This window comes from Hyperoodon ampullatus (genome assembly GCF_949752795.1).
Source record: "Hyperoodon ampullatus genome assembly, chromosome: 13".
NCBI lineage: Eukaryota > Metazoa > Chordata > Mammalia > Artiodactyla > Ziphiidae > Hyperoodon > Hyperoodon ampullatus.
This window is the reverse complement of record NC_136926.1, coordinates 63,474,614-63,501,302: the sequence shown is the minus strand read 5'-3', so window position 1 is coordinate 63,501,302 and position 26,689 is coordinate 63,474,614. Positions and strand designations below refer to the sequence as shown.

Sequence of the window (26,689 nt, the reverse complement as noted above, 5' to 3'; positions counted from 1 at the left end):
TCTGATTCTAAAATTTATGTGGAAATTTAGAATAACCAAGACAGCACTGAAAAAGAGTTAAGTCAGAGGATTTACACTACCAGTTTTCAAGGCTTAATACTAAGCCACAATAGTTAAGATAGTTTGATATTGGCACGGAGATAGATAAATCTATCAATGGAACAGAACAGAGAGTTCAGAAATAGACCCACAAATATATGGTAATGTGATTTTTTACAAAGTTGCCACTGTAATTCAAAAAAATTTTTAAAGGTACTGGAGCAACTGGATAACCAAATAAGAAAAAAACAAAGCTTAACCCCTATCTCACATAAAACACACAAATTAATTGAAGATAACAATCCTAAATTTTTATGTACATAATAACATGGCATCAAAATAAATAAAGCAAAAATTGACAAAATCAAGACAAGAAATAGGCAAAAAAATACAATCACAGTGAAAGATATTATATGCCTTCCTCAATAATTAACAGAAGAAGAAGAAAAAATCTGTAAGATATAAAAGATTTGAACAACACAATTAATTATTCACTGAGCCATAAAACAATTCTTGACAAATGTTAGAGGACTGAAATCATGTAGATTGTTATGTAGAATATTGTTATGTAAACACAATGCAGTTAATCTAGAAAACAATGTCCAAAAGGTATCAATAGACTTCCCATATGCAAATAATACACTTCTAAATACTTACGGGTCAGAGAAAAATCATAATAGATGTTAGAAAATATTTGAAATTGAATGAAAATGAAAAAATTAAAATGCTACATATTAAAACATGTGGAAGCAGGCAAAGTAGTGATTGGGGGGAAATTTAAATCTTTAAATGCATCTCTTAAAAGAGAAAAAAGGTATAACTCTCCATCTATTTGTATCATCTTTAATTTCTTTCATCAGTGTCTTATAATTTTCTGCATACAGGTCTTAGGTAGGTTTATTCCTAGATATTTCATTCTTTTTGTTGCGTGGAACAGAATAAAGAAAAAAGAATGAAAAGAAATGAGAAGACACCCTAAGAGACCTCTGGGACAACATTAAATGCAACAACATTCACATTATAGGGGTTCCAGATGGAGAAGAAAGAGAGACAGGACTGGAGAAAATATTTGAAGTGATCATAGTCGAAAACTTCCCTAACATGGGAAAGGAAACAGCCATCCAAGTCCAGGAAGCACAGAGAGTCCCTGGCAGGATAAACGCAAGGAGAAACGCGCCAAGACACATAATAATCAAATTGACAGAAACTAAAGACAAAGAAAAATTATTAAAAGCAACAAGGGAAAAATGACAAATAACATACAAGGGATCTCCCATAAGGTTAAGAGCTGATTTCTCAGCAGAAACTCTACAAGCCAGAAGAGAGTGGCACGATATATTTAAAGTGATGAAAGGGAAGAACCTACAACCAAGATTACTCTACCCGGCAAGGATCTCATTCAGATTCGACGGAGAAATCAAAAGCTTTACAAACCTGCTCTACAACAAATGCTAAAGAAGCTTCTCTAAGTGGGAAACACAAAAGAAGAAAAGGATCCACAAAAACAAACCCAAAACAATTAAGAAAATGGCAATAGGAACATACATATTGATAATTACCTTAAACGTGATTGGATTAAATGCTCCAACCAAAAGACACAGGCTCGCTGAATGGATACAGAAACAAGACCCATATATATGCTGTCTACAAGAGACCCACTTCAGACCTAGGAACACATACAGACTGAAAGTGAGGGGATGGAAAAAGACACTCCATGCAAATGGAAATCAAATAAAGCTGGAGTAACAATACTCATATCAGATAAAATAGACTTTAAAATAAAGAATGTTATAAGAGACAAGGAAGGACACTACATAATGATCAAGGGATCAATCCAAGAAGAAGATATAACAATTATAAAGATATATGCACCCAACATAGGAGCACCTCAACACATAAGGCAAATGTTAACAGTTATAAAAAAGGAAATCGACAGTAACACAATAATAGCGGGGGACTTTAACACCTCACTTACACCAATGGACAGATCATCCAGACAGAAAATTAATAAGGAAACACAAGCTTTAAATGACACAACAGACCAGATAGATTTAATTGATATTTATAGGACGTTCCATCTGAAAACAGCAGATTACTCTTTCTTCTCAAGTGCACACGGACATTCTCCAGGATAGATCACATCTTGGGTCACAAATCAAGCCTTGGTAAATTTGAGAAAATTGAAATCATATTAAGCATCTTTTCTGACCACAATGCTATGAGATTAGAAGTCAATTACAGGGAAAAAACGTAAAAAACACAAATGCATGGAGCCTAAACAATAAGTAAATAAATAACCAAGAGATCACTGAAGAAATCAACGAGGAAGTCAACAAATACCTAGAGACAAATGACAACGAAAACATTACGATCCGTAACCTATGGGATGTAGCAAAAGCAGTTCTAAGAGGGAAGTTTATTGCAATACAATCCTACCTCAAGAAACAAGAAAAATCTCAAATAAACAATCTAATCTTACACCTAAAGGAACTACAAGAACAAATAATAGTGTGACCATTTGACAAAAAAAGAACAAGTAGAAGTCTTTGCTCTAATGGATATCAAGAATGGATACAACTATATTTATTAACACAGTGTGGTATTAGCACAGGAAATAGACAAAAAGGCCCATGGAACAGACTTGAGGACCCAGAAACAATTCTGCATATTTTTCAAGTCTGTTAAGTTCCATTTTATGCTTCTTATATCTTCTGTTTTTCTCCTTTTTATAATCATGTTTTCCTTAAATGTTTAAACATATTTATAATAGCTATTTTTAAAGACCCTGTCTGCTAATTCTGTCTTTTGTTGTATTACTGGATCTTCTGTTGACTGATTTTTGTCCTGGTTTTGGCACATTTTCCTGGTTTTTATGACCGCTAGTAGTTATTTCCTTGGATGCCAGTCTTGTGAATACCTAGGTTATATTGCCTTCTTTTAAGTATTTTGAGGGTTTTGAGGGGGCAGTTAGTTTAGTTATTTGCAGGTAAGTCTGATTCTATCAAGCTTTGTTAGGAAGGAGGTTATCCAAAGTCACTTTTATTCTAAGCCTAGTTTAGGTTACTCTTAATGCATTGACTTCCTGGAATCTCTACTAAATGCTCTGCTGTTCCACAAGAAGTCTCCACTCAGGCTGGCTGGACTTCAAATGTCTCTCAATGTTATGTGAGCACCAGTAGTTGTTTAGCTTATAGTTCCCTGATAATTGGTTTTTCCCCAGCTTCATACATTTCCACTCTGTGTATGCACAGCTTAGTATTCAGCCAAAAACTCAGATGTATGGAGCAATTTGTTTGCCTAGCTCCCTCCTCTCTGATCCTCTTTCCTCCCAATTCTAACCAGCTAAGTCTTCCCAAACTCAACTCCCTGTCTCATCTCTGCAAAACTGCTGTGCTCTGCTTAGATACTCCTTTGTGTGCTAGAACCCAGTTACTGCTTCCAGGCAGAAGATCTTGTCTCATGATCACATTGCCCAATGTCTGAAAACAGATTATTCATATATTTAGTCCAGTTTCCTAGTTACATATAGCAGGAAGGCTAGTCTGGTACCCTTTACTCTACCACATCTGAGAGCAGAAAGCTTTATCATTTTTTTTAATGTTTACAAGATTGACCTGGGTGGAGAGATATATACTTTTTATACTTAAAAATAAAACCTAATAAAATTAATGTTATTTTTACAAAAGAAAGAAAGGATGTTTTTAACCCAAAGCATCAAATATACAAAGTCATATCTGTATATTCTCATATTCTCAGTTAGTGGTTAAAAAGAAAAATAAAAGAAAAAAGAACAAATCTCCAAGAGTAGCAATGTGACACTAGCAAAATGTTCCAGGTTGTCTGATCAGCCTCCCTTTCTTGGTCCAGGTACAGGAAGAATGGGGTTCAACAGCAGCCACAGCACTTTTAAAGATGCCCACAAGGCTATGGCAGTGCTCGGTAGTGAAGTGGTTAACCTTCCTTATGTAAGAGCAGGGCCGAGAACTTAAAACATGAGTTGCTTACAATTCAGCTTAGCTTTATGGTGAGGTAGAGTTTGTTTAATTAGTAGTTAGAACTGCACATTGTTTATAGCTATTGGTATTTCAATAGACGCTTAAATGTTTGAACATTTAAAGCTTAATAAGCCTTAGTTCTCCGAAGAAAAACATTGATGTAATTAAATTTTCAATTACTCTAGTTGTTTTTTTTTAGGGGCCCATGCAGTTAATAAAAGCTAAGGCATTTAACAATGCTCATTTAAAAACCTAATCTGACACCTCATTAATTAGCTAACACTTATAGCAGATATTTTTAATATAAGTTTCACACAAGCAAAGTCACAACTTTTGAAAAGTACATGTAATGACACATGAGACACAGGACACATGAGAATAAATAAAAGTAAGTATTTTTCAGATTATTTTGTGTGTACACATGAATGTGTGGATCAATTATGGCTTTCTAAAAACCATTCTTCTGCACTGAGACCAATTACTGTTTGTTTGGTTTTAATTGTACGGTCAAACTAAAAACACTGAAGCAATTGCTCCTCAGAGCTTCCTTGCCCCCAGGATCTTTCCTTCAAGTTGAAAAAAAGAAAGTGGCGGAGGTTTACAAATTGCATGCAGTCTTATTTTAATTAAACACTAAATTTAAAATGGAATAGGAGAAAATTCTCCACTGACAGATTTTGCTACCCACAGATCACTACAGCATCAGTACCACAAGGGAGTTCATGATTCATACCCCATCCAGGAACTACTGGATCACAATCTGAATTTTCAAAACATCCCAGGTGTTTAGTGTGCACATTAAAGACTCAGAAGCCCTGCAGAAGCATGACCAGTTTACCAGTCAGGAAAGAAACTTGCCAGAGTCCTTGCCCTCAAGGAGCTTATAGTCTACTGGGGTCAGGGGAGGCAATCAACAAGGAAAAATTCAATTATAATTTCCTGGGATAAAGGTGGCATGGTGATGTCTACTCATTGCATCAAGGAGGGGCACTTTGTCAAGTGTGGGAAGCAGGTTGACCAAGAAAGGCAAGTTCAGATCCTAAAGAACAAAAATGTAAGGGGCAGAGAAACATAAGCGCATTAAGGAGGCCAAGAAGGAAAAGAGAACTGTAGGAGACTATAGCATCATGAAAACCAAGAGAAGAGGCATTTCCTACAGATAATCAACCGTGTCAATGCACAAAACATTATGGGTATCTCAAAACACCATGTTTTATACACAGTAGTCACTAAGTAAGTGTTCATTGTATGAGTTGATGAATAAATGCATATTTACCTCAGTGTTAAGTAAAAACCGGAGTATGAATTCAAGAGTATCTAACTCCCATTCTTATGCTCAGCCACCAACCCCTATTATATGCAAAGAAATAACCATATTTAAAAGTAAATTTTAATATATAAACATGTATGACAAATGCCTAACTTGAAACTAACAAAATACAGTTTTCTTTTAGGTATGAATCATATATTAGTTTTTTTTTTTTAATTCACCTCTCTGAAACCGCCCCCTGCAAAAGCAACTAGTACAAGTCTTTGTACCCAGTAGGCATTCACTAAATATCTGTAAAACAAAAACTGTTCTAGAGATTGTTTATCTCTGCTCTCTCCCAAAATCACATTAAAGTGATGGTAAAGGAATTTTTTTTAAAAGAAGGAGTAATTAAGTATAAGTTATATACTGAACAGTGAGGAGAAGCCCCCCCCCACTCAATTGTCTTTCCCTGTTCAACTCCAACAGTGGTGGCAACCACGCTTCTTTTGCCCTCATTCCCTGTAGAAGGGTGAGAAGGACGTCTCCTTGGAGAAACTGAAGGCCTCAGAGCGAAGACCTACAGACACTGACTGGCGTTTGGGGATGTCCCAGTGAAAAGGCCCCTGGCTTCGCGATCATCCTACAGAGAAACCCATCTTTATTTGAGGAGCCTCTTCCAAAACACACAGATTCTAATTAGCTTTTAGGTGTCTCACCTCAGGCAAGGTTCACTAGACTTCTGAGGAAAACCTCCTACATGAAAGACAGAGTACCAGGGAAAAAAGCAAAGAAAAACCTGAGGGGAAACAGACATAATGCTAGGAGCAAAAGACAAAGAGGGAGGGAGGGAGGGAGAGAGAGAGAGAGAGGAAACCTCAGGGAGATAAAAGGAGCCATGGCATCTTGTAAGAACAAGATGCCGTGAAAAAGGAACGTTGAGACATAAGAAAGTACCTGGAAATAAAAATAGGATAGCAGAAATTTAAAACTCAACAAAAGGGGATAAAAAGTTGAAGAGGTCTCTTGATAAGAAAAGCAAGAAAAGTAAGCGATGTAAAATAAAACAGAAAACAGCATGATTAGAGGTTCCATTTGGAAATCAAATACCCAAATGAATAGGACTTTCAGGGAAAAGAAAAACCTTAAAAATACAAAAGGAAGGAAGGAAGGAAGGAGGGAGGGAGGGAGAGAAAGAAAGAAAAAGAAAGGAAGGAAGGAAGAGCAAGAGAGGAAAAAAAAAGAAAGGGAGGGCTTCCCTGGTGGCGCAGTGGTTCAGAGTCCGCCTGCCAATGCAGGGCACACGGGTTCGTGCCCCGGTCCGGGAAGATCCCACATGCCGCGGAGCGGCTGGGCCCGTGACCCATGGCCGCTGGGCCTGCGCGTCCGGAGCCTGTGCTCCACGGCAGGAGAGGCCACGGCAATGAGAGGCCCACGTACCGCAAAAAAAAAAAAAAAAAAAAAGAATATTTTCCAGAATTGAGGGCATGAATTCCCTGATCTAAATGGCCCATAACTGCATACCAGCGCTGTGAATGAAAAAGGATTCTCAACAAGCGATATCTTCATGAAAATTCAGAAACCAGGAACGGCAAGGAGAAGATTCTAAAAGCTTTCAGAGAAAGAGTAGCACCAGACTTGTTGCAGTCACATTGGAAGCTAAAAGATAATAGAGAAATGCCTTCTCAAATGAGATGAAATTAATTCCAGCCTAGAATATTAATCTCAGCCAAACCATCAACAAGGTGAGAGAAGAACAGAGTTTCATACATAGTACCTTACTTCAAAAACTTTGCCTCCCATGTACCTTTTCTCAGGCAGTCATTGGTCAGTATGTTTCACTAAAACAGGGATATAGGACAAGAAGGAAGAAGACATGGGGTCCAAGAAACAGGGTGTCTGACACAGGGAAGAGGGGAAGGGATTTCCCAGGAGGAATGCTGCATAGCAAGCCCAGAGAACAACCAGTCTACAAAGCAGGAGATGCAAGAGGTCCGGAAAGGATGTGACTAAGAAAAAAAAAGAAACTGCAAGATTTCCTGGTGAGCTTCACCATATGGAGAGGAGTTTTACAATTCCTGCAGAAAATTTAGGAAGAAAGTAGTTATCAAATATACAGAAAATTAAACCAAAGGGTAAGGCATACTTAAGCTATGATTGAGTCCTGCCCAAAGTTAAATAAAAAATAAAATATAACCACAGTGTACCATATCAGCGGTGAATAACATTCTCATGGTCAGATTAATATACATAACTGTACTGAATATGTATGTAACCAAAAATTGTGATAAAATGATCTTGGGAAAATGGAGGAAGGGAAGGAAGTATGGGTTAGTGATAGAGGATGGGGAAGGAGCGAGGTAGGTTAAAAACAGCCAAATGCTCATTTTCCATCAAAGTAAATAGAATTTACATCTGAGAATGAAAAATCAGAATTCAGAAGTTTTAACTCGTTATTTTGAAGAAGCTGCTAAGAAGGGCAAAAGCAGTTGCTTCTGGGGAGCAACATTGGAAGGCAGTGTGAAGGCAAACAGGAAACTTCTTTTTCTTAAGTTTTGTAGAACTATTAAATGTTTTTAAACTGAGTGCTGGCATTACTTTGTTTAAAACAGAAATCCAATATATAATATATATATAATATATATATATATTATATATATATATATTTAAAATCTGAAACTACAATAAAAATTAACCAAATAAAAAGGAAGTATTCTTGAAATCCTAATACAGTAGACAACATAGATGATCAAAATTCCTTGTGGACATGCAATCCTCTTTATATCCAACTCACTGATCACCTCCCCACCTCAACCTTATTCCCTCCACAGACACAGTTCCTTGCACTCAGACCCCAAAAGTTCCAAGACATCAATGAGCATACCTAAATATGGCTCTTAGTCCCATCTAGGGAATAGAACAAAAAAAATAAGACTGGGTCTCTGTTTCCAAGTCACATAAATTCTGTTTAAGAGGCTATGTCACATGCAGGAAATAGGTAATAACATAAATTAATCACAATTAAATGGTAACCTGTATGGTACAAACCATATGGAGTTCAGAAACATGTCAGATCTGAGAGAATGTGCCTGGAGCAGTGTGAGGCAATATGGAAAGTGGTGAGAAAGAGGCTGGATGTAGAAGTTGGGCCACATCACTGCCTGCTCTATAGATCATGTCAAGGTTGGGCGTTTTATCCCAAGTGTAATGGAAAGCCATTAAAAGGATCCCAGCCAGGGAATGACACAATTTTAAGATCACTCTCATCATTAGATGAACAATGGACTGGAAGGAGGCAAAACCAACAGGGGGAATAGTTAAGTGGCTATTGAAGTGGTTCAAGTGAGAGATGATAGTGGCTTGGACCCGGATAAAGGCTATTATTAAAGACCCATTATAGAAATAGAATCAGTAAGATTTGCTGATGCCTTCCTTATGTAGAGGATGGGGGGGAGGAATTAGCAGGAAGAAGGAGCTAAGGATGATTCCCAGAATTCTGATTGGAGCAATTGGGTGGAGGGTGGTTTCACATTCCCAGAGGGAGGAAGACTGGGAAAGATAACAGGTTTTAGAGAAGAAGGTTAAATGTTAGGGGTTGAACAAGTTAACATGCAGATTCTTGAGATTCCCCACTGGATTTGTCAAACAATCAATTGATTCACTGTCCTCTCTGTGTTCCATATTCTAGGATATCACATGGGTTTGGGGCTCAGCAAACAAGTCCAGTCTAGAGTCAGTTTGGGGGAGTTGTTGGCATACAGATGGCATTGGAAGTCATGAAAATGTATGAGACCATCTAGGACAGTGGTTTTCAAACCTGGAGTGTGCATTTACAATGCAAGTTTCAAGACCCCCATCCCTGAGAGTTTCTGATTCAGTAATTCTCAGTGAGGTCCAGGAATCTGCTTTATTAAACGCCAGTCCAAAATGTTCTGATGCAGGTAGTTCAGGCTCAGGTTGGAACGGACAGAGGTGAGGAAGTAGCAACAGCAAGTGTAGCCAATCCTTTCCAGAAGTTGGAGAGAAATTGGAGAAGTTGGAGAGAGGTTGCTAGGTAGAGGGGATGTGAGACCAAAGGGTTACCTTTTTTGTGTATTATTAGTTTTTTTTAAAGGTGGGAGACACTAAAGTGGTGGTTCATAACCTTGGCTACACATTGTAATCACCTATTGAGATTTTCTAAAATATCAATGCACAGGATACACCAAGACCAGTAAATCAGAATCTCTGGAGGTGGAGCTTAGATAGCAGTATTTTTTAATTTAATTTTTTTTTATCATTTTCCCCCCTAAAGCATTGTTTTTATTTCCCCACTGCCTGGCATATAGTACATCTTCAATTCACATTTTTTTTTGGTTGTGGAAAGTATTGCTGAGCCAGTTAGCGGATAACACAGACAACAGGAAACAGTATGTATTGTAAAATTCATGTGGTCTTCCTGTGAAAAGGATTATAATCCAATTACCTACTTTCAAATGGGGAACCGGAACCTGAGAGAGGAATTGAATTCCTAAGGTCTGTCAGCCTTGGTAGTAGTGAGTCAGGACCAGAACCCAGTATTCCAATTCCCAGGTCAGTGCTGTCCTTTGAACAATCTCATTTTGAACACACCCCAAACCCGCTCATCCATCAAGACTCGGCCTGCCTAATAATACCTCGCCCTCGACACCTCATTTCCTCAGTCACAAACCAACCCTGCCGTCTCTTTCATCAAACCCGTTGTCAAGCCCAAACCCGCCTGCGTCCCAGACCCATCCTTCCCTCACCCCCTGCCTCAAGCCCAGTCCCCGGACTTTGCGCTTGCTCCACTCGGGCAGCGGACTCTGTCACCACAGCAACTGGAGACACTCGAATCGGCCCGCAGCAACAACGGGAGAGGAGCTCCTGGTAGTACATTATTATTTTTTTTTTTTTGCGGTACGCGGGCCTCTCACTGTCGTGGCCTCTCCCGCTGCGGAGCACAGGCTCCGGACGCGCAGGCTCAGCGGCCATGGCTCACGGGCCCAGCCGCTCCGCGGCACGTGGGACCCTCCCGGACCGGAGCACGAACCCGCGTCCCGTGCATCGGCAGGTGGACTCTCAACCACTGCGCCAGGGAAGTCCCAATTATTTTTCTGTATATGCTTTCCTTACCGCTTCCCGCGCCTGATGCGTGAATTTGAGAGTCTGGTAAGAAAGCTCCATCAGGACACTGTGTTAGGGACCGAGAGCAGGGAGAAGAGGAACCAGTTACTAGGCTGACCAGTACATCCACCGATGGCGGCTCAGGGAAACCTGACGCTTAACCAGCCCGCCCCCTTCAGGATTGGCCAGAGCCTGGACATGCCAGCCAGTCACTGGGCAAAGATGGAATCTTTACTCATGCCAATCAATGTTAGACTAAGTCTGTTAATCCGGAGGTTTTGCACGGCACTGACCAATCGAGAGACAGAAAGGGGATGATTGGCAGGTCTTGGGTCATTTGCAATTGCTTTGTTTCCATGAATTCTGTCTCTAAAGTTTATGCACCATAGTATTTGTCCTTGATTTCGGCAGTTGTTCAGGCCTTCGTGACCCTGTTCCCAAGGCTCTATTTTGGCATCCCGTCTTCTCTAGGCCCCCCTCTCCCTCCTGATTAACGAAAAGGTTTGGAAATTCCTTCCTGCTTTACTTTGAAATTGTCTGTACTTGGTCCATCTAGACTGATAGAATCTGATGTGGACTGTGGCTGTCAGGGGCTTTCTTGGATGCAAACTGTGCATTAAACTTTTCCTTCCCTCCAATTTCCCCCACATCAGACCTACTCATTAGAAGTGGACAAACATGGACTTTACTTTTTCCTCTGCTTTATTTTCTTCATCTACTAACTACTCTTGTGTCTTCAATGTCTTTCCTTTCAGTCTCTTTTGCTATGAATCTTATTCTAAACCATCTTCTCCTCATGATCTTTGGCTTCCATCATCCATTCTCCCCTCAGGATAAAAAAATATTCAAGTCTCCTCAATCTAAAAAAAAAAGTTCTCATCTTGTGATTGTTAAACTGAATCACCTCTCTTGCACTCACTTCAAGCTTTCTGGAAGGACTGGCTATCCTCTTCTTTACTTCCTCACCTCCCATTCATTTCTCAACACTTTCTGCCCATACTCCTCTGAAGCTGTTCTTGTCAAAGTTGCCAATAACTTCCTAAATAGGAAATCCAATTATAGATTATTTTACACTTTACCAAATTTAAACTTGGGACCATTTGAAGTTGTTCACCGCTCTCTCATTAGTAATAATAGTTATAATTTATTAAACATTTAAAGTAGGGCACCAGGCAATGTACTATGTGATTTATGTGTTTATCCAATTTACTCCTAACACCCCATGGCAAGTTATTAATACTCCCAATTGACAGTTGTGGAAACAGGCTGAAAGAGCTGAGTTAACTCATTTTAGGTTATCCAACTAGATACAGTTAAGATGCAAACCTAGGTCTCCTGACTGAAGCCAGTGTTCCTTTCCACTACACTCTCTTGCTATTCTTTCTGTCCAGTTTCACCTGTCATTCCCACCCTCACCCAGACACCTCCCCTCATCGCTCACTCCAGCATAAATGAACTGCTTACAATGCTTGTGAACCAGTCCTGAGCAGTTCCTTTTGCTTGAAGGATCATTCCTACCTCATTTGCCTAATTGAAGCCTATTTTGCCTACTAAGAGTCAGCTCCGGAATCACTTCCTAGGACAATTCAGTGGTGTTTATCAGATCACAATACTTACTCCAGGCAGAGCTTAGGTGGAGAGAAGACTAATTCCTGATACTATATATCCTTTTATGCTACACTTAGCACATTCTTTTGTTGACATGACTTGCAAAAAAGTTAAAAATATGGGCTTCCCTGGTGGCGCAGTGGTTGAGAGTCCGCCTGCCGATGCAGGGGACATGGGTTCGTGCCCCGGTCCGGGAGGATCCCACATGCCGCAGAGCGGCTGGGCCCGTGAGCCATGGCCGCTGAGCCTGCGCGTCCGGAGCCTGTGCTTCGCAATGGGAGAGGCCACAACAGTGAGCGGCCCGTGTACCGCAAAAAAAAAAAAAAAAAAAAAAAAAAGTTAAAAATATAACTGTTTTGATATGAACGGACATAATGTCAAAGGTTTTATCTAACTCACTGAGGGAGCCAGTAAGATGGTAAAGCTCTTTAAACAGAGCATTTTGAGGAACTGGGTATTTATAGGCATTTTGAGAAGAAAGGTTAGGATAAGATTGCTAGCTTAGATACAAAATTATTTAATGTTCTACAGGGCAGTAAAATCTTGACATTTTCTTTTCTAAAGGACATAGAAACATCCCTCTAGTTTTGGCCATTTACATTTAAAATTTAACTAATTTAAATTAAATAAAGTTAAACATTCAGTTCCTCAGTCACACTAGCCACATTTCACATATTTAATTGTCATATGTAGCTAATGGCTAATATATTGGACAACACAGATATAGAACATTTCCATCATCACAAAAAGTCCTTTTGGAAAGCAGGTGGGCCTCTTAAACACTGCTCTAGTATGACATTGAAAGGATATTCTGTACTATCTTTTGACTTATTTCCAAATGTAATATAAGTTTTTCTAAAGAATTTTCTCCACATAACCACTGGCTTTCAAATGTTTCCAACTGAGACACACATTAAGAAATACATTTTTTGTCAACTAATGTTTGACAAGGAAGCCAAGAATACTCAATGGGTAAAAGACAGTCTCTTCAATAAATAGTGCTGGGAAAACTGGATATTCCCATGCAAAAGAATGAAATTGGACCCTTATCTTACACCACTCACAAAAACTAACTTGAAAGGGATTAAGGACTTGAATGTAAGACCTGAAACCATAAAAGTCCCAGAAGAAAACCTAGGGAAAAAGCTCCTTAACATTGGTCTTGGCAATGATGTTTTTTTTTTTCAATATGACACCAAAAGCACACACGACCAAAGCAAAAATGAACAGGTGGGATTATATCAAACTAAAGGCTTCTGCACAACAAAAGAAATGATTGATAAAAAGAAAAGGCAACCTATGGAATGTAAAATATTTGCCATCTTTCTGATAAGGGGTTAATATACAAAATGTGTAAGGAACTCATACAATACAATAGCAAAAAGCCAAACAATCCAATTTTAAAATGGTCAGAGGACTTGAATAGACGTTTTTCCAAAGAAGACATACAAATGACCAGCAAGTACATGGAAAGGTGCTCAACCTCATTAATCATAAGGGAAATGCAAATCAAAATCAGAATGATATATCATCTCACACCTGTTGGAATGGTTATTATTAAAAATACAAGAGAGAAGGATGTGGAGAAAAGGGAACTGCACTCTCGGTAAAACCATAAACTAGTATACCACTATGGAAAATGGTATGGAGATTTTTTCAAAAAATTAAAAATAAAGCTATCATATGGTATAGCAATTCCACTTCTGGATACATATCCATAGGAAATGAAATCACTATCCTGAAGAGGTATCTGCACACCCATATTCATTGCAGCATTATTTACAATAGCCAAGACATAGAAACAACCTGAGTCCAGATGGTTATAGAAAACATCTTTAAAGGGCTGAAAGAAAACCAAATACTGTCAAGTTAAGAGTTCTATACCCAGTGAAAATATTCTCCAGAAATTAAGGTGACTTGGAAAGGGTGACTGCCAGGAGCTGGGAGGTCAGAAAGGAGGCTGTGTAGCCTAGATGAGGGGTCATGGCACGGGGACTATCATGAATGAGACACTCTCAGAGGACATCTTTGGAGGTCACTTGACCCCGACTTACTCCCAGTGTTAGTTTTCTAGAATAGAGATCTTATCACACTGCTACCTACAAAATCCTGTGACCTAGAGCATTGAAATCCCTCATTTTGACATGTACATCACTCCCCAATCTCATCTCACCCTGTTTTGAAATTAGCATTTTTTTTCTCTTCTTCAAATATTCTTTTTTTTTTTAACATCTTTATTGGAGTATAATTGCTTTACAATGGTATGTTAGTTTCTGCTTTATAACAAAGTGAATCAGTTATACATATACATATGTTCCCATATCTCTTCCCTCTTGCGTCTCCCTCCCTCCCACCCTCCCTATGCCACCCCTCTAGGTGGTCACAAACCACCTAGCTGATCTCCCTGTGCTATGCATCTGCTTCCCACTAGCTATCTATTTTACGTTTGGTAGTGTATATATGTCCATGCCACTCTCTCACTTTGTCACAGCTTACCCTTCCCCCTCCCCATATCCTCAAGTCCATTCTCTAGTAGGTCTGTGTCTTTATTCCCGTCTTGCCCCTAGGTTCTTCGTGACCTTTTTTTTTTCCCCCTTTGGTTCCATATATATGTGTTAGCATACGGTATTTGTTTTTCTCTTTCTGACTTACTTCACTCTGTATGACAGACTCTAGGTCCATCCACCTCACTACAAATAACTCAATTTCGTTTCTTTTTATGGCTGAGTAATATTCCATTGTATATATGTGCCACATCTTCTATATCCATTCATCCGTTGATGGACACTTAGGTTGCTTCCATGTCCTGGCTATTGTAAATAGAGCTGCAATGAACATTTTGGTGCATGACTCTTTTTGAGTTATGGTTTTCTCAGGGTATATGCCCAGTAGTGGGATTGCTGGGTCGTATGGTAAAATTAGTTTTAATTAAAGCTACCACTTTAGAAAGAAAACACAAAGGCAGCAGCATGTGTTTTTTCCCTTAAGAGAGGAACCCATTTTTTCTCACTGAAATTCTCCAGCTAGATTTGTTGGGCTAGGGCAGGTTCTCTCTATCTCAGCACTGTTGACATTCGGGGCCAGATAGTTCTTTGTTGCGGGGGGCTAACCTGAGCATCATAGGATGTCTAGCAGGTCCCTGGCCTCTACCCACTAGATACCAGCAGCACCCCCAAACTGTGATGACCAAAAATATCACCAGACATTGCCAAATGTCAATTGTCCCCTGGAGGGCAAAATTGCCCCAGGTTAGACCTATCTCTTTTTCTCAAGAAGAAAAAAACCCCCACTGTCATGTTTATTAAATTTAACATTTCTCCTCATCTAAAGAGAAAGATGTCAAAGAAAAACTAGGGTATATACATAAGCATGCACTTCACCACCACACCCCAACCCAGATAACCTAAAAGAAAAAATAAGGGCAAAGTTCTCTTCAACAATGTATCTTTGCTTCTGGAAGATGTTTCCACGTCCCATTCCACATCCTCTTTCTCCTGTGGCCAGTTGGGCCTTCAGAATAGCAGTTTTTCACTGGCTGGCCCCGAGCCTTGGTTTTTCTTTTTCATGCTTTTTAACATGGGTAAGTTTTTCAGCATATCTGGCAAGATCAGAAAGCGGATCTTCCTGCCACGGGTGTACACTCCAGGTGAGCTGCCCATCACCTCCGTAGGGGACTGTGATCTTGCACATCTGGCAGTTCCTGTTGTCCTCCACCTCATGAACTTCCCACGATACACGTCGCCGGGTTTGTCTGACATTCACAGTGTGGTCCTCAGCCTCGTGTAGGACTTGAACACGCACAGCAATAGACATCTCTGAGGAAGAGCGTGCTGCTTCTGCCTCCCCTTCTTTTGCAACTCCAGGGACGGGTGCGCGAACCACCCGCCCGTGCTGCCAGAACCATTTCAAAAAATGTGTCCATTAATTGCTTCCGATACTATTCACACCTACAGACAAAAGAAAAACTCCCCTCTTTCTAAGGAAATTTTTATTTTCCTCTCCTTTTATAAAACATTCGTTAAATTTCTTATCCTTGAGTTTTAAAACATTGTTTCAATAATCACCAAAGTAGCAAAATTGTGTCTGGTGTCCACGTTATTGATGCTTCCAAGTTGTGTCATTTGACGTGTATGAAACAGAGCCAAAGCTTACCTCTTGTTTCTCAAGAGATATTATTTCTTTTTTTTTAAGGCATATTATTTCTAAAATGTTGAAAACCACAGTGCAACTTCAGTTGGAGAAAACTAGTTATTCCACTTGTTCTTTCTCTTAGGGCAAGGATGTTTTATAGGGTGGATTCTGAGTGGGGTTTTTTGTTTGTTTGTTTGTTTGTTTGCGGTACGCGGGCCTCTCACTGTTGTGGCCTCTCCCGTTGCGGAGCACAGGCTCCGGATGTGCAGGCTCAGCGGCCATGGCTCACGGGCCCAGCCACTCCGTGGCATGTGGGATCCTCCCGGACCGGGGCACGAACCCGTGTCCCCTGCATTGGCAGGCGGACTCTCAACCACTGCGCCACCAGGGAAGCCCTTGAGTGTTTTTTATTCATAAACTTTTTTGTTTTATTGATTATGCTCTTCAAATTGTGCGTGAATCCATCAATGTCTATCCCTTTCTCTTCACTAGCCTCTTCCCATGCAAACACCTTGGAATTCTGTATTCACAGCCTCACTTATGTCAAACCACCTTCCACAGAGCTTCTCTAGGCATACAGGAATGAGGGAGAGTTTTCAAGAATGACAAGAAAGATACCCGCCTAACTGCAAACCCTCTGACAGTCAACTGTAACTTGTCTCTGAATATATATTGTTAAAACTCCATTTTTTATGTCACCTAAAAAGAATGTATCCTGTCATTCTTTAAAAACTGTCACCTCTGTCAGTAGAAAGAGAAAAAGTTTTAATCATACAGACAGTCTGTGTTGGTATAAATCTCTCTCTGCCAACAGTTGTTGAAACATAAGAATAGAGAGCTTTTACTAGATCTTATCCAAAAACAGAATGAAATCTGGTTTTTACCCTTCACTGTTATCAGTGTCATTTTCTAATTTACCCTAAATGGTATCAGAATGTGTGCCCTGTCTTCCTAACTTTATCTGTGAACAGTCCTCCTGCTGCCATTCCTGCAGCCACATTCAGAGGCACATAGGCCAGGATTGGAATCTTCTCCCATCACTTACTGCTCTGTGATTTAGGAAAGGTATTGGACCTGTTCAAGCCTTGAATCCTCATCTGTAAAGTGGAAACATTAATACCGTCTCATAGTGAAATGAGACCTTGTGTGGGAAGGACTGCCCTAGTCAAGTTTCCCTGAATAAGAGATTGTTAATTTTTGTTGTTGCTGTTGTTGGTTTGTTTCTAAGAGAATGAATAATCAACAAAGAAAGTAACTTACCTGTATTAGTTTTAAAAATGAAAGGAGAGGATTTTTCTGGAAGAATAGTCGGGTAGCTTTTGTCATTAGCCAATGAAACATTGAACAACAAGGTTCAGAAAGGGTAGATACCAGTGCAGCTTTCAGGACCTCAGCAGCTGTTCCTTTCACTCAAAAATGTCCTGCCATTAACATGACTCATCTTCAAACTTCGTTAGCACACACGTCACTCAGGACAAATTTTTGAGAAAAAGAACCTGATTGCTTCCCCCTGGCTAACATATGGGTTTTTCTCAGTCCCCTCTCCTCCAAATCCAATCAGCTGTGGCTAGGAAGGAGGTTCCCATGTCTCAGGTTTGCAGGGCTTCTGAGGAGAGCAAGGCTGACATGCACCCCAAAATGTAAGTGGTTCTAGTGCTTGGAAATGCACATAATAAGTGCTTAATGGGTCTTAGCAATTGTTGTCATTGTTGAGAGTGTACCCTGTCATTTTCAGGTTCCATACATTTGATTACATCATTCTTTTAACCACTGAAATGTTATTCCTCCTCTATTTGAATAAAAATGAAATCATTCATTTTTTTCATTCATCCAGAAAATATTTATTTCATGCTTAATATGAGTCAAACAGTTGTTCTTGGCGGTGGGGATACAGTGGAGGACCAAGTCCCTGCCTTCCTGGAACTTATATTCTAGTGGGGGTGGGGACTCTGGGAAGAATTGTACCCATAAACCATGAATAAATATAATTTGAGGTAGTGAGAAGTGCCACAGTTTGAGGGAATAAGTAATGACAGTGGAGAAAGAATAAAGGCTAAATGTAGGAGACAAAACAGGGCCTGTGGACTGCGGTAAGGAGTTTAATTTTTATTTTTAGAGTGCTGTAAACCTGTTGAAAGATTTTGAATAGGGGATGGTGAGATCAGATTTATATTTACCAAAAATCATTCTGGATGTTACATGGAGAATGATTGTAGTGGAACAAGATAGAAAGCAAGATAGAAAGAGAGGAGGCTACTGTGGTCATCCAGGACAATGGTGGCAGCAGCAGTGAAGTAAAGAATGATCAGATATAGGATGCATTTTGGGTTTTGTTTCACTATGAAATATTTCAAGCATACAAATATAGAGGATAATAGACTGGTATACCTACCTTCCAATTCTATCATATCTTAACATTGTGCCATATTTGCTTCAGATCTTTTTTTTTAAGAAGGAAAACTTTACAGATATAGTAGAATCCCCCAGAATAGCCTACAGGTCCTATTCCCTTCTTCTCAGAGGTGCCCACTGTCCTGGTTTTGATACTCATCATTCACATGTATATTTTCTATCACATATGTACATATCCATAAATATACAGCATCGTTTTCCCTTTTTGCAAAATTTACATGAAAGTTATATAACTTTTTCCAACTCGATTGTTTCATTTGGCATTGTTTTGGGGATTTGTCCATATTCTTATATGAAGCTCTGGCTCTATTCATTTTTTTCTTACTGTATACATAGCATTCTTTTGCAGGAACACACCACAATGCATATATATATCTACCCTATCCTTGATGGACAAGACAAGTTGTTTTTAACTTTTCGCTGTTACAAACAGTGATGAAATAAATATTCTTGTACATATCTCCTGGTGCACATGTGCCTGTATAAGAGTTTCTCTAGGTTAGTACTTCCTAACTTCAGGTCATGCACACAAAGAAAACAATAAAATTCCTGTGGCATGTTAATAAATTGGAGGGGATTCAGGAATATCTATATGGAGCTTGGTGAAAAAGCTCATTATTTTTTTGTATAATTATAAGAAAGAGTGGAATACTAAAGTATTAAGAAAATATAAAATATTAAATTTGCATAAAACTTCCAAATAAAAAATTTCAGAAGTGTTAGTGAAAAGCTTGAGAGCACTTCTATGGGCAGGTTGAATGTTTGAATTGTCTGTACTTTTTTTTTTTTTTTTGCGGTACGTGGGCCTCTCACTGCTGTGGCCTCTCCCGCCGCGGAGCACAGGCTCCGGACGCGCAGGCTCAGCGGCCATGGCTCACGGGCCCAGCAGCTCCGCGGCATGTGGGATCTTCCCGGACTGGTGCACGAACCCGTGTCCCCTGCATCGGCAGGCAGACTCTCAACTACTGCGCCACGAGGGAAGCCCTCCCTGACACTTTTAAGGAATACTGGTCAGGTGGTTTGTAGAATGCTCCTTGATTGGGATTTCTCTGATACTTTTTCCCATGATTAAACTGGGGTTGTGTGTTTGTTGTTGTTGTTGTTGTTGTTGTTTTTGCGGTATGCGGGCCTCTTACTGCTGTGGCCCCTCCCGTTGCGGAGCACAGGCTCCGGACGCGCAGGCTCAGTGGCCATGGCTCACGGGCCCAGCCGCTCCGCGGCATGTGGGATCCTCCCGGACCGGGGAAATGAACCCGTGTCCCCTGCATCGGCAGGCGGACTCTCAACCACTGCGCCACCAGGGAAGCCCGGTTGTGTGTTTTTTGAGAGGAAGATCACAGAGGTAAAGTGCCATTCTCATCACATCATATCAAGGGTACATACTATCATCATGGCTTATTATATCTCATCAGAACCTGAGAGATGATAAAACACTGTTTCAAGACAATCTTTGTCATAGAGAGCAAATGAAAATAGACTTGTAGCAGCTTCCAATCCTTTAAAATATGTTGAAATTCAAAAACAAAAAAAATACAAACGACCTGATGTAAAAATGAGTAAAGGACTGAATAGACATTTCTCCAAAGAAGTTATTCTGAAGGCCAATAAGCACATGAAGAGATGTTCAACATCACTAACCATTGGGGAAATGCAAATCAAAACCACAAGGAGATATCATCTGATGCCTATTATGATGGCTACTACTAAAACCCAGAAAATAACAAGTGTTGATGGGGATGTGGAGAAGTTGGAACCCTTGCGCACTGCTGGTGGGAATGTAAAATGGCACAGCTGCTTTGGAAAACAGTATGGCAGTTCCTCAAAAAATAAAAATAGAATTACCATATGATCCAATAATTCTGCTTCTGGGTATATACCCAAAAGAATTGAAAGCAAGATCTAGGAGAGATATTTGTTCACATTAGTCACAATAATCAAAAGGTGGAAGAAACCTGCTATTGACTGAATGTCTGTGTCCCTCAAAAACCCATATGTTGATGCTTAAATCCCCAATGCGATGATATTTGGAGGTGGGGCCTCTGGGCAGTAATTAGATTTAGCTGAGGTCATGAGGGTGGAGGCCCTAGGATTGGCTTAATGCCCTTATAAGAAGATCAAGAAACCAGAGCTCTCTCTCCCCATCATGTAAGGATATAGTAAGAAGGTGGTCATCTGTAAACCAGGAAGTGGATCCTCATCAGACACACTGGCACCTTGATCTTAGATTTCTCAGCCTTCAGAACTGTGAGAAATGTTAGCTATTTAAGTCACACATTCTGTGGTATTTTGTTTTAGTACCCCAGCCTGATTAAGACACAACCTAACTGTCCATGGACAGATAAATGGATAAACAAAATATGGTATATACATACAATGGAATATTATTCAGCCTTAAAAAGGAAGAAAATTTTTTGTCATTTGCTACATCATGGATGAACTTTGAAGACATCAGGCTAAGGGAAATAAGCCAGTCACAAAAAGACACATACTGTATAATTCCATTTATATCAGGTACTTAGAGTAAAGTCATGAAGAAAGCAGAATGGTGATTGCCAGGGTCCAGGGGGAAGAAATCGATAGGGAGTTATTGTTTAATGAGTATGGAGTTGCAGTTTTCAAGATGAAAAGAATTCAGGAGATGGATGGTGGTGATGGCTGTACAGTAACGTGACTATACTTAATGGCACTGTATTGTACACTTAAAAGTGGTTAAGTTGGTAAAATTTATGTTGTGTATATTTTATCACAATGTTTAAAATTGTTGAGGTTTACTCTATTATGCTCAATTTTGGTAAATATTCCATATGTACTTAAAATAATACATTTTCTGCACATTATTTGTAATCACTGGGTCAAATTTGTTAATTATGCTGTTCCAAAAATCTATATCTTTAATGATTTTCTGTTTGCTTTTTGTATCAATTACTGAGATAGGTATGGTAAAATGCTTCACTATACTTGTGGATTTTCTCACTGTAGTTCTGTAAGATGCATTAAGTGCATGTCATTAGGTGCATACAGATTTAAAATTGCTATATTTTACTGGTGAACTTAACTCACTCAGAAAAGTCCCAAGTATGGTATCCCCATCAGGTCTATAAATGTAGACCATTTATAGTTCCTCCTGGTCCAGAGGCAATTTACTAATCAGAGGTCGTTTTTATCATAAAACTCTGTCATGTTTCCAGGTGAACAGAGCTAGAAAATTAACTGAGGGTCAAGTTCTTATGTAGAAAGGAAAAGGTATTGTTAACCCTTTACCTGTAGTGATTTTTTTTATCAGTCTGAAAAATCTCAAACTTTATCTTGTCACATATTGCTACTACCTCATTTTGGTCTTTTGTTCTTTGAGGACTCCAATTAAACATTTGTTAGACTTTTCCAGCATTATCTTCTGTCTCAAATCTATGTCTCTAATATTTTCTTACGCATTTTCCATCTTTTTATTTCCCTGAGCTTCATTCTAAATAGTCTTCTAACTTGTTCTTGTTATTAATTCTCTCTTAAACCATGTGTAATATACATATATACCTATAAACTTATCCATTGAGTTCTTAAACATTTCAATTCTAGAGTTTCTATTAGATTATTTTTTCAAGGTTTATTTATTTACTTGTGTAAGCTTGTTTTTATTGCAGTCTTTTTCTGATTTTTGATTATGTTTGGTCATTTAATTTGTAAAATTTTATGTAGATTAATTTGAGGTTTGGGCTAATGATATCTTCATCTGGAGAGAATTTTTGTTTGATTCTGCCCAGTGTCTGTGGAGTACCACCCTAGGATCTGTTTATTCAGTATTCTAGGAGTGAGATTTCCTGATTGCTATAAAACCTGAACGCAATTTGTGGAAGTGCTGATTTATTTCTGGTTTATCTTTACCCTACGGGATCTTGTATTAAATATGGGGAGTGTTTATTGGACTTTGCTTCTTCTGTGGCACTAGATTTAGATTTATGTCTCTCTTGCCCAGCAATCCTGCAAAAGTCATAGCTCAGTTTATAGATTTTACTTTTGGATTGTCAAATGTCTCAGGATAAATGTTCAGTTTAACTGCCTAGAATACTGTCTTCTAAGATTTTGACTGGTTAACTCCTTACACTTGGCACTTGCTTCTGATTTTCTAAATCCATATTTATTGGTTGTTCTTAGTTGTTGAGTTGTATCAAATTACCAATTTCTTTAACATATATGCTAGTGTGAAACCATCCTTGCATTACTGGCATAAAATCTGCTTATAAGTTAGATAGGAAAATTAATTTTTGTTTGATTTTGGCATTGAGGCTATAATACCATTTTAAAATGAGTTTCCCTCATTTTAAAATTCTCTCTACAGTATTAGAAGTCAGATCATTGGTTATTTCTGGTGGGAGGTTTGACTGGGAAGGGGCAGGAGGGAATTTTCTGGGGTGATGAAAATGTTCTGTATCTTGATAAGCATTTTACAAAACTAACTGAAGTGTTTACTTAAGATAGGAGGATTTACCTATATGTTATTTATACCTTAATAAAAATTGTTCAAATACTAATAACTGTTGAATCTAGTTGGAATGTATACAGATATTCATTGTGTTATGCTTTCAACTTTTGTGTTTAAAAATTCCAGAGTAAAAAATTGGGACTATAAAGGCTAAATTCATTGTTCATTTTCTTTGATACTGTATAGTTTCAGTAAAGGTTAAGGTAAAGTGTAAAGGAGCAAAGAAATGTGATTAAAATAGATGTGTGCTTGGCAAAAGAAGAAAGGTGGCTTGAAACTATCTAGGAGGCTTGAACACAGATATAGGGAAAGAGGAAGAAATCAGTGGAAAGGAAAAGAGAGATGTTGAGATCCAGAGGATTGATGGGTTCAGAGACAGGCAGAGAAAGGACTAACAGGACAGGTGCTTAGAAACTAAACTCAGTATTTCATGCATGGTGCTTTTTATGGGTTGTAAGCTCCTTGGTGGAAGGGCTGTATTGTATTCTAGTCATCTTTATTCCCCTGAAGATCCTAGCTCACATTGCCTTCACTTAATGTCTGTTGAACAATGTTAAACTCTACTGAGGTGGAAATCAAGGTCTAAGGAGAATAAGCCAAGATCAAGAATAAGCCAAGCTAAAGTTAATGGTGGAAAGCCAGAATTAGAACCTACTCTAGATACTGTTCATTCTTTTACTCATTAAACCGGTAAGAGGCCCACAGTTTTCCAAGCATTTGTCAGTCATTATAGTCTAGCGGGTTTAAAAACATTTTTAAGAAAAAAAAGTTAAACAATAATTACTTATATAATAATCACACAAAGACCTACGTAATTACCATGGAAAAATATCAGGAAGGAAATATTCCGATGCTATGAGCAGTCAGAGAGGGATCAGAATTAAAATGGGGGCATGTGGGTTTAGGGAAGGTCTTTCTGAAGAAGTGATACTTAAACTGAGAGCTGAAGGATGAACAGGAGTTAGGCGAAGAGGTGTAGTGGTAAACTATTCTTGGCCCAATGATCAACACTAGGTGTCTTAAATGGATTCCATCCACCTCTTCAAGGAAATTTGAACCCTGAATTTTTTGACCAGCTTAACTCAGCATCTTCTCATCCTTTGTCAGCAAGTCAGGAGTGCCGTGAAACTTCCTTCCATCTTCTCTTCCTCTGACGTTTCATCTTTCCCAGCTATCTTATTTCCCTGACCCCTCGACTTTCTATCAGGGCCCTTCTGGGCGCTCTCCTATTTCACTTCTCCAACTTCCCTCCCCCAACCCTTTCAACTCTGCAGTCCTTGACATTCAGTCGCCCTTCAAAGTCAGAAAGAACCAGCCAGGTTAGTACTGAGGATATTAGCAACCCAAAAAGGTCTTACCAACCTTGCCCCATTAGATCAGAACAATAGCTTATCCAACACCCATATTTAGGTTGTTCCACCACAACTACTCCGGGGGATGCCTTTATTTGTGGGTGCTCCCTCCGTCCACAGCCACCGTGGGGAAGGGCACTGTAAATGTTCCCGTCACGAGTCCCGGCCATCTCTTCTTCCTCTCCGTCCCTCCCCCCAGCCCAGGCCCTCCTCCAGTCCCGCGGGTAACGCTGCAGTCGCGAGGGCGCTTTAGGGACTGGGGCTGGGCCTCCGCGCCGGGGAGAGGAGGCACCCGCGGGCTGAGGGCTGCACGGCGACCGAGCCGGGCGCCGGAAGGCGTGCGGGAGGTGGGCAGGCGGCGGGAGGGGGCGGGTACTCAGGCGAGGCCAGAGCCGCATGCCTGTGGGGCTGGCGGAAGACGCGGGCGGAAAGCGGCTGGCCGAGGGGGCGGGGCGCCTGGGGGCGGGGCCGCGCTCGCCGGGGGCGGAGCTCCGGCGGCGGTCACGTGACGGGCCCGGAGGCAGCGGCGGCGGCGGCGGCGGCGGCGGCCGCGGCGTCTTTAGCGGCTCCCAGTGCAGGATGGTGCTGGAGGCGGCGGCGGCGGCCGTGGTGGCGGCGGTGTCGTTGGCGGCAGCGGGAGGGGGTGCTGTGGTGGCAGCGGCGGCGGCGCCCGCGGGTGGTATAAAATGGCGGATTTCGAGGAGTTGAGGGTAAGCGGGGGCGTGGGAGTGGAGAGCGGAGGCCGCGGGGGAGGGGAGGGGAGGGGAGGCGAGGCGGGGGAGCCGCAATGTCGCCGGCCGCCACCTTCTTGTTTCGCGGGGACAGGTTGGCGGAGCCCCGAGGCCCGGCCCGCGTCCCAACGGGGGCCCGGGCGGGCGGGGGAGGGGAGCGAGGCGGCGGAGGAAGCCCGTGCCACCCGGTGGTGGCGGGCCTGGGGACCAGGTGAGCCGGTTGGTGGGTCCCCACACCTGGCGCGGGACGCCGGGGCCGCTCTCGGGAGGGGCTCGTGGGGACCCAACTTCCCCGTTTATTTTAAGGGGTGAGGTGGGAAGCAGGATTTGCTTTTCCACCTTCGCGAGGGGTGTATGTGTCTGGCGATTCCTAAGTCTACGGGCTACTCACTTGGTGGGAAGCTGTCTACTGAAACGTGAAGTTGCTTTTAGGAATTCTCTCTCTTCTGTGTGTGATGCTACCGCTTAGGTCTGTCACGAGAAAGGCCCCTTCCTCCCACCAGTGCTTCCTCAACATCTTGGGGAGAAGCGTGGTCTTTTGGGAACCCTACCTTCAATGATCGGCCTTAAACCTTGGTATTTTCTTAGTGCCATGGTAAGAACTCCGCAAAGTCCGTGTTGTGAGGTTTGTGAACTCCTTTTGCACTTGAAAATTTTCTCTCTCTGGCCTTTCGAACAAGATCACAACTTTATTGTTGTTAACCTTTGTATAGTAGAGGTTTGAAATGCGCTGTGTTGGGGTTAGAACGGAAAAGATATTTTTCCCGTGGGTGATAACCTTCAAAGCCCTCAACTGAGACAAAATTGTGATAAACGAGCCAGATGTTTTTATGGATCGCTGAATTACTGGCGGCATAAATGGGATACTTAAGGACGGAAACGCTGATTTAAAAAAAATAGTCTTTCAAAAAAGGGATGAAGAGGAACTTGAAATTAAGTTAACTGCAATCAGTTTGCACAACCATGGACGTGTTGTTAGCATTACTGTTTCCGAATAAGAATGAAGAGAAATCTGGTAAAAGATTCAGTTTGTATATTTATTATTGTTTTTTGGAGAGGGATGGGATGCGGGGGAGGCATGTTGTCTGGTTACCTGACTGGTTTGGTGAACATCAGCAAAAGAACGTATTCATGGTTCTGATCTAAAGGTAAATTGTTTCAGTTCGAATAATGCCTGCCATTTTCTCTCTGGCTGTTTCAAAAATTATTTAATTCCCAGTAAAGAGAAAAGTATATTCATGCATTTTATGCCCTATGCTAGTTTATACAGAGAACCGTGATAGTAGGTAAAGGGTGTTCATATTGATCAGTGTAAGGGTGTTAGTGTCAGAGCCTCAGCTGTAGAGGTTATAACACCTGTAGCGCTTTTGAAACAACCAGGCCTGAGCCTCCCCTGTGTAAATTCATGCATTAGGTTTAGGATGGGTTGAGAATACTGAAGTTTGTAGTTATTTATATCTGCAGTATTGTCTTGAGTTTTGTGTAGTAACGGATTATGTAACTTTACCTCTTCGAAGATTTTTTTGTTGTTGATGAAAAGTTTTCCACGGCTTGTGTTAGACTTTTCTGTT

The 26,689-nt window shown here is 40.5% G+C and overlaps 1 protein-coding gene and 1 pseudogene across 2 annotated transcripts in view; both read right to left on the bottom strand.

Annotated features, from left to right (window-relative positions):
* KATNAL2 (katanin catalytic subunit A1 like 2) overlaps positions 1–10,517 on the bottom strand; it is a gene marked incomplete at its 3' end in the record, with an annotated part of 97,557 nt that extends 87,040 nt beyond the window's left edge. Inside the window, exon 1 of the mRNA XM_079717016.1 lies at positions 10,417–10,517. Within this exon, the coding sequence (XP_079573142.1) occupies positions 10,417–10,467 (51 nt within the window). The 5' untranslated portion in view covers positions 10,468–10,517. The remainder of the gene's footprint in view (positions 1–10,416) is intronic.
* Positions 10,518–15,354: 4,837 nt separating this feature from the next.
* LOC307062476 (small nuclear ribonucleoprotein Sm D3-like) lies at positions 15,355–15,828 on the bottom strand (annotated as a pseudogene). The gene has a single exon. The product of its transcript is annotated as a small nuclear ribonucleoprotein Sm D3-like (transcript).
* Positions 15,829–26,689: the final 10,861 nt, after the last annotated feature.